Raw genomic sequence first — 12,687 nt, forward strand, 5'->3', positions numbered from 1 at the left:
CGATTGGCTGCATGCGATGCTGCTATGGAGTGGCAGACTGGCGCGTTCCTGAGACCCACCGCCGTCACCGTCGGGGCAAGATTCGGCTTTCTTTATCAAGATGGATTCCCACATCGCAAACAAAAACACACCCGGGTATTAACAGACACATTTGTCCTACTGACAGGTATCCGGCTGTGCAAGAGATCATAACCTTTAGCTAACACAGTATCTAAAGACGCTGTCTAAATTATTATACGTGTGAAACGTAAGAACATGGACTAAGCGGAGTCTGAAAACAGGGCACTGAGGAGATGCATCATACAGCGAAGACGAGGTGGGCGCACATGAGGGCGAAGAGAAATGCTTATAAAGTTCTACGGAAAATATTAAGGGAAGAAAATCCACTTGTACGCCTTAAGCGTAGGTATGGGTATAACATTAACATAGATGCACTTACGTACCAACGGATCGCCGTAATGGTACTGCGATATAAATAAATGCATTCTACCTGAGTTAAGCTAGCTAAAGAACAAACTGGTGGTAATGTATCTTCAGGTTCCACAAGACAGGGAATTTTTAAATTGGCGCGGCACGAACATTGGTGCTGCCAACCTCACAGTTCGAAGCCGCCCGGTGATCGCGGGAGGGAAGGTCGGCCTACAGTCCGTCGGAATCCCGTTTGTGTGGTCAGTCCCCGCGTAGCTTTGCGTCAGGCAGCATTGGGAAGGAGCGAAGAACTCAACACAGGTGAGACAATAAACAAGCTGCTGACAGCTCTTAAGTGTTAACTTCCTTTTGAATTCTCAAAAACTTAAATTTCCGAACAGAGTCCCAAAATAGACGATTCCGTTTTAATATCGCAAATTTTAGATTTTCTCGAAACGACAAACGATAGGAGTTAAATATTACGGAAATCTGAATGCGCCGAATCAGTCTTGTTTTCGAGGATTGTGCTCTTGCTGCCTGTACCGACCTCAAAATACTGTTTCCGGCGTGTGAATAGTATTCTTTGAACGCTTCGCTCTTTGGGTACCTAATTCCGTGCTTTCTTCCTGCTACCAGTCTTTTTCCACAACCCTTCCTTTCCCATAAGATTATTCCAATTACGTTACAAGTTTCTCAAGTACGATGTCAGTATTTATCTTGGACCAACAGCGGATAAAGAGTCTTGATAAGTTCAAAAATACAATTATTAAACATTTAAAATCATGATAAAAACAAAATTATCATGCAAATACCGGCCATCCTAGTTTGTAGGACAATGGAGGTAACAGGAGGTCTGTGGTCCAGTGGCCGTACACACGCGATCAGCCAACAAAATTCACGAATAAAAAAGAAACAAAAATTATTAACAGAATGAGATTCGAAAGCAGTGCATTCCGAATAGAAAGCATATATTTAACCACCACGCCGTGAAATATTGTGTCCAGAGTTGTAAATTCTCACGTCGTCGTTTTAAAATTTTCATTTCCTTCACATGTTAAGTAAAATCGATTTTATTCTTTTGTGAGCCTTATAATTACAATGTTTTGATATTGTAGAGTTTTTTATACTTCCCGTTCCTCGTGTAAATACAGATTCGCTGTTCCCAATCCGCCCAAAGTGATACAATGATGTAGATTAATTGCATTTTCGTCAATGTGCTCCGGTCACAATCCACACTTCTCCGTTTCTCAGCTTCAGAAGACTAGCTTCACCAGCAATTCCAGAGGTCATCCTGCTTATACCTTGCGTAGACTGTAATTAGGAGGTAAAACGGCCACCAGAATATAAATTTCTATACGTGATATTGGACCTCTGGTACTTCAATGAGTCTTGAAGAGAACAAATCTGTTTCTGCAAGACTTCATGTTCTTCCGGCGGAGAGTACGTAGATGCCTGTCTTCTGGGTTGTTGCGTCGTATAATCTGACGAGAAATCGTCGCCCTGATGATAGAGGCAGCAAGCACGTCTGAAGCGTTGGTAGACTTCTACCAGACTACACGGCGCAACAACCCAGAACTCGGCCATCTTCAAGTTAGTTTTTAATCATGATGCGTTTTACTGAAACTCTTTAGTGAGGTGATAAGAGGGGGGTTGAGATTTATCCCTGTCACGAGCATTGAACCACACAGATACGACACAGAGATCAACATGAGTTTCAGTCTCCGCAAAATATTTCTCCCATATCTGGTACGCCTAATCTTGTATTCGTAATACAAAAATATAATACCAAGTTAAACTGCCATCATTGATACCATGCCAGTTCACCTTTTAGATCTGGACAAGCCTTCGCGAGGTATACGATTCGAATCTCTACCACGGGGGAAACTGAGTTTGTTCGTGGTTATCTTAAATCTCTCCAAATAAATACCCTGACAGTGGTCTTGGTCGTCTCCTTTCAAACCCTTGCCTACCCACCATACATCATTTTCCCATCTCATTTGATTTATGAAGTCAAAGGGCATGTACGTATTTTGTCAAAATGTATGGCTATCGAGTGCTTCATTCATCGGTTACTGTGAACATTATTTTAAATCAACTGTTCGGCGGCGTAGATCAAAACACAGCATGCATGAGGCCTTCGACGACCATGTATGGCAACCTCTGTCTACGTAGAACGCCGAAGTAGGCCATCAGGCAACGTGTGTCGGTTTCTTGTTGCCTTCAATGACGTCATCTGCCGGGGTGCAGGAATTCTCGTGATGTCATCAATTTGATCGTCAATACTGTTACCGGAATGCTAACCCACCCACTTCTGTTGAGAAATGGACTCTATCGCTTTGTTTTCCGGGTCACATACACGAAACAATACCAAAATGTTAAAATGTCGGGCATCGTTATTCAGCTGTTGTGCAAGGCTGAAATTAATTCCGTTTAAGGACCGCTTGGTTAGGGAACGTCATACTGTGCGTACGTTTCGTACGTCTCTGTTTATACACTTCAGTTCTGTCAGAAGTGCCCGACATCATCAACACCTTCTCATTTTTTCTCTCGGTCACCTTGACATATGGCGGTGTTTGTTCAGTCATTACGGTAGCTCCGTTCGTCTGAAGTAGTGTAAAAAGACAAGGTAGGTGCAGACAACGCAGCGTTACCCGTATAAAAATATCTGCGATATTAAAACTTAATAATTTTTTAAGATCGTAAAATAAACAATAACGGAGTGCATAAAATAAGGACTGAGGCGTACAAGTGCCAGTCTTGCACAAAAATTCTGAAAGTCGATGGCGAGATTAGGGAATCAAATGTAACCCCTTTACTGGTTTTTAACTCTTACGGGCGAAGTCTTTCTTTTTTATTCGTGAACAAAACAATTGCGCAGTCAGACCTGCTGTGTGTTTGAGGTACTGAAATCACAGCACCGATAATTTTGATGGCTATGAATAAACAATGTGAGGTGGTGGAATAAATGGGAAAGGACGTAGAGAACTAGAAAACCTTCCCAATCAGAGCTTTATCACAAGTGACAGAATAAATGAAAGGGAAACGAACGCAGGGTCGCTGGCTGAGAAATCTATGTTCTAGCTAGATCATCTGCGTCACCTAAATGACTTGGTTCTTACGAAGTGGGCAAAATTAAACTCGTAGGTTACATAATTGTGACAACGCAACACGAGGTTTCTGTTGCACGGTAAGGCTGTGAAACAAAACATGCCAGGGGCAATAATTGATACACTGTTTTGTTGAAATTCTTCAATAAATTACCAATTACTGTTTTATATGTTATGTCCCCCGCCACGGTGGTCTAGCGGTTAGAACGCTGGCCTTGTAATCCTGGGGGGTCTCGGGTTCGATTCCCGGCGGTGCCCGAATTTATAACTTGTGTTGGGCAAGGCCGTGGTCTAGGCAACACGGAGTTTTCCTCCGTGGCATCCCAACAATTACTCCATTCACACACAGAAGAAGGCAATGGCAAACCACTTCTGGATCATCTGCCAAGAACGTATATGAACAGGTCCCAGTCCGAGAAAAGGATGGAAGGATCCTGTTCATATGGACCTGTCGTCAGACAGAACACTGAATAAAATAAAATAAAATGTTATGTAAGAAATAGATGAAACTATACGGCCGACGAGTTAAGAATTTGCAAGGATGCGGTCATTATTTATTCCACGAACTGGATACTCCGGCATGTAAGCGTCATAACTGCATTAGTTTAATTTTGCTGGCTGCTAAATCATTCTGCATCCTGTACCCTCAAGGCAAAACTTGTTTTGGACGCAATATTAAACTGACGTAATTAGTCTCGTACGACCAGTGTGAACACAGTATGTCACTGGAACCGAGGATGTCTGAAATTCAAACAGCGTAGCTCAGCAAGACGATAAGCTAGAACCTTTTTTTTTTTGAACAGTGAATGCGATTGTACGTTGCATCTTCAGACCACGCACTCTTGATGGGTGCACCTGCCACTGAGAGTGGCCTTGGTCCAGCAGCATCAGTGGGTTACTTGGTCGAATGAGGTGTGGCCAAATTTAGCTCATGACGTGTATCTGTATGGAGAGAAGCCAGCTTGGTACAGCCTGCAAAGAGCAGCTTCGCGTCACCCACACGTTTAACAAAACCTTCATTTTAAAATCTATACAAAGACTGGACTGAAGAATGAAAATGCACATTTTACGTCCCCGTTTCCACTATGGGAATCTAGCAAAATAAGTGTGCGCATAGTGTAACAATTCTGGCGTGTTCGCTCTATTGTTGTCTCTAGATTTATATTCCATTTGATGCTGTCTTCTAAACGGCAAAGCTCATGCAGGGGCGGCTAGTAAGAACCGCCATTATAAAATCTGATAAAAATCAGACCAATGATTTCGAGATAACGACAGCATAAATATCCCCTTTTTAATTATCTCGAAAATCACTCTGGAGGGAAAACTGTACTAGGAATAAAATGTGTATCATTGTTATCTTTTTCTTTTGTTCGAAAGGCCTTCGCTCTAATTAAAATATCCGGAGTTACTCTAGAGATGCGTGCAGACACCCACATAGGTCCGTTACTGCTGACTGATTTTTACCAAATTAGAATTTGTCGACTAATTTCATTAAAACTTCCCAACATCAACTTTAATTAAAATCTATTAATTGATTCTCGAGTTGTTACATGACTAAATTAATAGCCGCCTTTTGTATCTTTTCGTTACGATCACACCACGAGATGAGTCAAGAAGCAGGACTTAATGAAAAACTGATGGTACTCACTAAAATATTTTCAATCAATTCTCAATTTTTCAACCATTTCCTTTCAATAACACGCATTGCACTGATCTCACATATTGTTGCCTTTTGGACACAGCATAACTTCCATCAACTGTCTTTAATTTAATTGACAGCAACGTTAGACTATTGCCAAAATGAGTATCCATTCTATGTTCCAAGATTTTTTTGTTCCTTTCAAATTACTTGGTACTATATCTGATTTTGCTCTGTGTTGAGACAGATCCTGAGCTGCTTGCTGCGTTATCAACTCTACAATGCCGATATTGACCAAATGCTGCTGTTGTGGCTCGCTCAGAGCTGGAGCCATCATAAGTGGAGTCCTTGGTGTGGTACGTCTGAAGAATACGACTCTCACTGTGACAGAAAACCTTGACTTGGCCATCTCGAAAGTACTTTATACCCCATATGACACAGTCTCAGACTTTGCACACCAATTAGCAGATCTTGTCATTCACACTGCCATTAAGAAACACTTCATGTCACATCGTGAGCATTCATTAATTCATTCTACTTTCTCTCCCTTTGTTTATCAGATATTATATGCAAATGCTAAAGATGTTCAATCTGACATGGCAAAGAGCCCCAGAGAATCCAAAAACATTTTTTAAACTTGTCATTTTATTCGTCTCTTTTAATTTTCAATTGAAACATTTGATAAAGATAGTTCTCATTTGATTAATGTCATATCACTTTATCATCTTTAATCAGCAATGACTGTTCTTAATATCTGTATTCAGTTTTAAAGGTCCTTAATCTTGAATTCTTGCAGGTAGTTGCTATACCAACACTGATTCTGATCCTTGTGTTGAACATAAAAATGAAGACAATCATCATTGACACATTGCCACAAGAAGTAGGTAAGTCTTGCATTTCTGGATAGCCAAGTACCATCTTTAAACCATCTAAATGGCAATGTAATATAACGCAGCCTTGCTATGCTAGAATTAAGCTCGTCTAATCCTCCTCTTCACCATCGTCGTCAAGTCATGGTATTACATTTATTGTGTCTTACATTTTTGCTACAAATTTACATGATTTCAGAAACACAAAGTAAAAGAAACTATTTACAGCATTTCTACCAGTATGTTCCCTTGGAATTTTGCCAGCAACTAAACGTTGCTGTTGTTGTCGTTGTTATTATTATTATTATTGTTGCTGTCATCATTTTTTCTTCCTACTGTTATTCATTCTCCATTATGAATGAGTTTGAATGATGGGCACATGATGTCAAGTGCCTTACAAGCAGAATTATCAATTACTGAGCATGAAACATGAACTGGTTCACTGTAATGGGATACTCTCATTAGAAACTTGTGGGCTACGCAGCAAGTTCCTGTTATCACTGATATTTGAAGCTGAATGTACATGTTCGTGGATCTGTAAACTTGTAGGTGAGTACCAACATTTCAGAGGAACATAGTGGTTCTATCTTCAGGGCAGAAAGACATCATAAATTCTTCTCTCCAGCACTGAATCCAGAATTACTGTGGTCCATTCTTCCCTCTATGTACTGACATTCAGAAGAAGTCTGCCATTGTTTCCTTTGCATTTGTTTTATTCTTTTCCTTAGAGCGAGTCTTTTTCTCCTGTCAGGCAGCCATATAAATGCAGTCACCATCCACAGTTGTGCTGTATTATGTTTGTACTTATAACATTATTGTTTCAGTGAAAATCATTATTGCGCTGAATCTGGTAATGACGGTGCTCATTTCTATTCTGCTCATATGGGGAGCAGTGAAGGTAAGAAAACTTGTTCTTATAGAAGTTCCACTCAGTTTTTTAATCTAACGTTCACACCCTATTATGCCCGTCATGTCCTATGGAGTAAACAAAAGTGCCATCTATGAGCACACATAATTGTATTTGATGCTGAAAACTAATAACTCCATGGAGCAAAGTCCTTCCCAAAAAGCCTCAGGAACATATCCAGAACCAAACAAATCCAACGTTCATCTATATGCCCTATTTATCTAAGATCTACTTTAATTATATCCTTCCATCGAAACCTGTATCTTCCAAGTAGTCTCTTCCTTTCAAGAAATGAAACTAACATTCTGTATGCATTTTTCAGTTCTCCCAATCGACCCGCATGCCTCAACCATCTTATCCTCCTTTATTTGATCATTCTATTAACATTTTGTGGGATCTATATACAGATTTCACAGCGACAAAATTCGATGAAGTATTCATGTGCAATAAGCCACATCAGGTGGCTGTAAAAATGACATTCTGAGAGCTGTCTCACATCATCATAAGACGTATGATATCAGGTCGCTAATGATAAGCACTGAGACAGCTGTTGAAATGTTGGATTTTTATGACCACCTGACAAGGCTTATTTATTGCATGTGAAAACTTTGTTCAATTCAAATTATGATCCTACTGATTACGCTGTTTCCTTCTAGTCTTATGTTCCTTCCTCACTCTTAGGTTGAAATATTCCCCTCGGTGCCCTCTTCCCAAACAACCCCAATCTGTGTTCTCTCTGTATGGTGATGGACCATGTTTTACACTCATTAAAACAACGAATAAGTTACAATTTTGTATATTTTAATTTGTAAGCTTTTAGACAGGATACTGAAAAACATAAAATATATTGAACTAAGCTCTGCTAACCAATTGACAGTAATATCATCAGTACTTTGTGTTGAATTTGAATCTCATTCTGTAAATGTGTACGCAGCACATTTGAGAGTTTGTGTTTGTTACAGCGCAACAAGTTCTTGATGCTGCCATGGATAATGCTGTCTATCATGATTGCAATCGGTGGACTCATTTCAATCATCTGGACAGTAGTAGATCTTTACAATACAAACTATGATACATTTGCAACATTAGTCCTTGTGTTTGGACTTATTGGCGTTGGTAAGTATATCAGCAATTTATATATGCAAAGGGAAAGTCTAAGAGTAAAGGTAATTTTACTCAGAGGAGGCAGTACTGAAAAAGATGCACAACATGAACTTTCCATCGTTTACAGCTAGTTGGCTTTCTGATTTTTAATAACAGCTAACCGACTGCTAAAAATGGTTCAGAATCGTATATTTCAATTATGTTTATGTGATGCACAATGTCTATACTTCAGATATAAAGCGACATTAAACAAGTTATGACTTTTATATATTTTCTTTTTGTAAGTAACGTATTGTAATGAAACTTATTACTCCAGTAAATCATAAAGTTTAAGGCTTAAATCACACATACAATTAACACAACTTTAATTATGTTCACTGTTACCTTGATAACAGCTTTGGTGGTCTACCTGTGGTTAGTGGTACTGAGTTACTATCAACTGCTGGTAGAAGAGTCTCACCGTGGGACATACGGTAAGGTACCATACCGCCGATAAATCAGCGCACAGAGGAACCCCAACACTGAGGTGTTAATCAATATACATACAATAGTGTGGAATAAAGCTGTCTGCAATACTAGCAAAAAGGTGCTGTCTAGAACAACGTGTTGACTCCTGAAGACTTGAAACGTGCCATACAACTTATGTATATGGTTGACCCTAAAATGGTAACTAATAGTATAACAACGAAAAGATATAACATGGGCAGTCAGTAAAATATTCAGGGGCAATACATGAGAAATTACCAAAAAATGAATGTGTTACTTATTCTACAAACAGTATCCCAAGTCCAACAACTATTTAATAACATTTATCATCACTAATAATGGCACATTTGATTATTAACTTTTATCATACAGGTATATGAGATTTTAAGACCTCAAACTAAAAGGCTGCCAGTTGGACTGTAACTATGTGTTTTAACAAGTTAATAATATGCTACTGCATGTGAAGCATCGATGTACTGTTGGTAGAGGTTAACACTCTTAGCTAATGTCTTCAAACATGTGTAAAGCAACAGGGGCTCTATGTTTATAATTCCAACAATAGGTATGTTGAGATTTTATTACACATGAAGAATATGTGCGTAATGTGCCACAATACTTTCAATGGAATAGTCCTGGTTGCTCAAGAAATACTTCAATACTTGGTTGCTGTAGTCAGATTTCTCTAATAAACTGTCAGTATATGACACTGAGATAATTGAGAGAGTAAACCTAGTCATTGTTAAAAATTAATTTAAAGTTGTTTTAAATGCTATAATGAAAATAATAATATATCAACTCTGTAATATGGCTTCTGGATGAGCAAAGACCGATATGCAAATTATTGCCCATTCTATACTTGATTTGTCTATGTTAAAAGGGCAGTTTGGTTTTTGTTTGACTTCTCTTAGCAATATACTAAGATCCTGAATACAGAAACTGGGTTTTTCTTCAAGAAACATCATAAAGTGAATGTACTGTAGTTCTAGAACTTAATGTTAATTCAATGTTGTTATTAATATTTCATAATTATAATGCCATAAATCCCATTATCATCAACATATTACAACTGACAAATCAGAAAGTAGAGGTATTTCCAACCAGTGCAGTACCTGGCAGTTCAGTACATGACCTAATAAGCTATTCCCAACATGAATGCAGTACCTGTCTCAGTTTTTGCAATAATACCTATTATTAATCCACCAATTTATTTTCACAGACTACATTTAAGATAATATTTCACTAGTCAGTGTCTGTTTATATTAATTGTGTATTTTCATTTGTTTGACATAATGGAAACACAGTGAATTAAAATGTTAAGCATCTACTTTTGCAGAGAAGTTACAGTTTAATATAAACATGACAACTTACTGTAAATGTAGATCTATCTATCTCACCTTGCGATTTTGTGTGTGTATATATATATGTTTGAATGTATTCTGCAAAATCTATTTTTGTGTACAGATAAAATAAATTATATATTTTTATTGTATTATGGTTTTGATATATTTTAATTAAAATAAACAGAAGGGAGAGTACTTCAATATTTGTCATAACTACTACTTTCCCATTCTTACTGAATTGCCTCTATTCATATAATTGTCTTAATGTTTTAATTACATGATCTTCATTAGAGCATTGTTAAACAACCTGTGACACTATAAATAACAGATCAACAGAAATCTTACTACAGATTTCAAGTCAGCAATAAGAAATGCATTTGATTTTTAAATGACCAATAATAAATTATTTTATACATGTTAAAAAAAAAAAAAAAAGAACGCACTCAATTGTTGTGTATTTTCGATGATTTTTTCCATCTCAGTAGTTCTGGTAAATAAACTGGCATTCCACTAGGGAATGTTTTTTTTAAATCATTCTCATAACCTATAATCTGGGGGATGTTTGGTAATTTTGACTACCCAAGGAACATTCCCTGCAAGTTTGGCAGGAACCTGCAAGTACACCACGTATAAGGCATCTCCTGTCCAGCAGTTTGGATGTTGTCCCTTTCGCTTTGATGTTCAAATGTTTTTTATATTGTGGATTATAGTCTTCTACATTTTGACACTCTGCAGTCTTGTTGGTGGTTACCAACATCTTGGACTTACCTTCCCTATCCTGAAATGGAGATAGGTACCTCCAAAACATTGGCAACCACTTCCAAGACTGGCCAAAGTCCTGACTAGACCTGTGGTTGGGTATAAACATTTATTGTAATATTTGACAAACTGGCTGCCACTTTCAATAACTGGTTCATGTAGAACTGGTTTTCATCCATGTAATTTCCTACATTAACCTATAAATAAGTAAAATGTAAAACGTATTTTAATAAAGCACACAGCAGGATGCTTTTATACTAAGACTGTAGAAACCTTACCTTTTCGTATTGATATCTTGCTAATGTCATTGTCTTCCTTTTAAACACCTGACAACACAACAGTATCAACAATCAACGTACACTACTTCACACTGAAAATAAGCGCGTTTAGAAAATTCTAGATCGAGGAAAATATCTCTATATATCTCGATTATTTTCAATTTAGATAAACGAACCAAAATGGCCACTTTAGCCACAACGATTTCGAATTCAGTAACACAAAGGAAGAATACCTAAATATATGCCCGCGTTCCGGTATAGCACAAAATTTTACTGCCACTTTAGACCACAGGGAAGACAGAGGACGTGACTTGCATGTGGGTGCTTTCATTATGACGTATTTTGTATCGGCCTGCCGTTAAACTTTCCATTCGTAGCAGAAGCGTAGTTATGTCCTTGCAGATATTTCATTTTTATGCCACACCTCTCAAGGCAGTCTTATAGAGCTTCCGCTAAATCACTCAAATTGCAGAAAGTTCTCCCTAATCACAATTTTAACATTGTAAATACATCTAACGCCCAAACTAAATTGTTCCACTGAAAATATATCCGTTATTTCATGGCTAATATGGCTACTGGGAAACATAATTTCACTACGAATCCAAAAATTCATTTCAAAATATTGCGACATAGCCTGTTATATTTTTATTTAGCACTTTTGAGTTCATTCTGTGCCTCTGTGAAAACTCTAATACGAAAACGTAGTAAAGGATGAACATTGCCTTCATTAGCTTACGGTTATTTCGGATTATTCAGAGGTCAACTATGTCTGTGACCTCTTAGGGATAAACATTGACGGCCACAGTGGATTAAACGTATTATCAGCAATGGTATTCATGCTTTGTCTGATTTCCATTTTTGAGTCAATGTAGTTAATACTCTGCGCTTTGTTTTCTGATGCCTGATAATCTTTAGATAAAATTCCGTCGTTTCTAAAATTTTCAAATGTTTTAGAGAACAGTGCAATACATAGACTGGAAATGTGTGTATAATTTCACTTTCTATAGACAGGCGAGATAGGAACGCTAGTATTCCAAATCTCTGTGGCTGCTCTGATGTTGAGAGCTAGGAAAAAGGTGGCCAATCCAGTGATATGCATTGTGCAACCATCTTCTTGTAGAAGACCATCTTCTCGCTTTAGCCGGAAAGAGGAAGGAGACTTGGTCAACGCATCCAGCCATCTTGAATAAAAATGTCACTTGTTTAATTTGCAAGGGATTATATTAAACATTCGAAATTTATTCTATTTACAATTCGGAATTTCTCTTTTCTTTCTTTTCCAGCATGTTATTGGGATGCAAACCTTCTCGGCGCTTTTTGAATGAAACTAATACGTTACATGCCTATTGTGTACGAAGTTTTTCGAAATGTACCTAACAAGTGGGAATTTCTCTCTTCCACGAGACTATACTTGTACTTACCCGTGTCTAATTTTGTCGGCAAAGCAGCCCGATGGGGTCTGCAGCGGCAATATCCAGTTCATGTAGACGGGGTTCAGGAACTCCGCGAACCCTTCCATTCCGCACAAACCGACTGTCAGAAAGGGAACACTGAGCGTTAAAGTTGTACGTAGCGAAAACGGCAGACTGGAGGGAAAACCTTTGTTCAGGGAATTATCATTTCCTCAACAACAAGAATTCGAATATTTTAGGAAAGAATTAATTTGTTAGATTTAAGATTCTAACGACGGTAAGCGTCAAGATGATAGCTCCCTATACGCCTTATTTGCCTGGTGCTTAGGCAAACATCTGACTACCAAACTTTATACACACATACAAGAAGTTGAAACA

The 12,687-nt window shown here is 38.1% G+C and overlaps 2 protein-coding genes across 3 annotated transcripts in view; one reads left to right on the forward strand and one right to left on the reverse strand.

Moving 5' to 3' along the window:
• Positions 1-12,687, reverse strand: part of LOC110837606 (uncharacterized) — a 94,577-nt gene that overhangs the window by 75,933 nt on the left and 5,957 nt on the right. The window contains exons 7-8 of one of the 2 annotated variants that reach the window (XR_015533578.1): positions 12,319-12,430; positions 10,898-12,078 (exon numbers count right to left, since the gene is read on the reverse strand). Coding sequence is in view for 1 of the 2 variants with exons in the window: in XM_022079910.2 (XP_021935602.1) it covers positions 11,892-12,078; positions 12,319-12,430 (299 nt within the window). In the remaining variant the exon portion in view is untranslated. Of the gene's footprint in view, positions 1-8,284; positions 12,079-12,318; positions 12,431-12,687 lie in introns of those variants that run through there. The other variant, XM_022079910.2, reaches the window with a different exon arrangement.
• LOC110837607 (uncharacterized) lies at positions 596-10,009 on the forward strand. The gene is made up of 6 exons (XM_022079913.2): positions 596-729; positions 5,402-5,510; positions 5,951-6,038; positions 6,848-6,921; positions 7,893-8,046; positions 8,430-10,009. The coding sequence occupies exons 2-6, from the start codon at positions 5,436-5,438 to the stop codon at positions 8,528-8,530; spliced, it is 492 nt and encodes a 163-aa protein (XP_021935605.1). The 5' UTR covers positions 596-729; positions 5,402-5,435; the 3' UTR covers positions 8,531-10,009.

Source organism: Zootermopsis nevadensis, unplaced genomic scaffold (assembly GCF_977971745.1).
Source record: "Zootermopsis nevadensis isolate Lab colony 2312 unplaced genomic scaffold, Znev_1.0 Znev_ptg000003l, whole genome shotgun sequence".
NCBI classification, from domain to species: Eukaryota; Metazoa; Arthropoda; class Insecta; order Blattodea; family Termopsidae; genus Zootermopsis; species Zootermopsis nevadensis.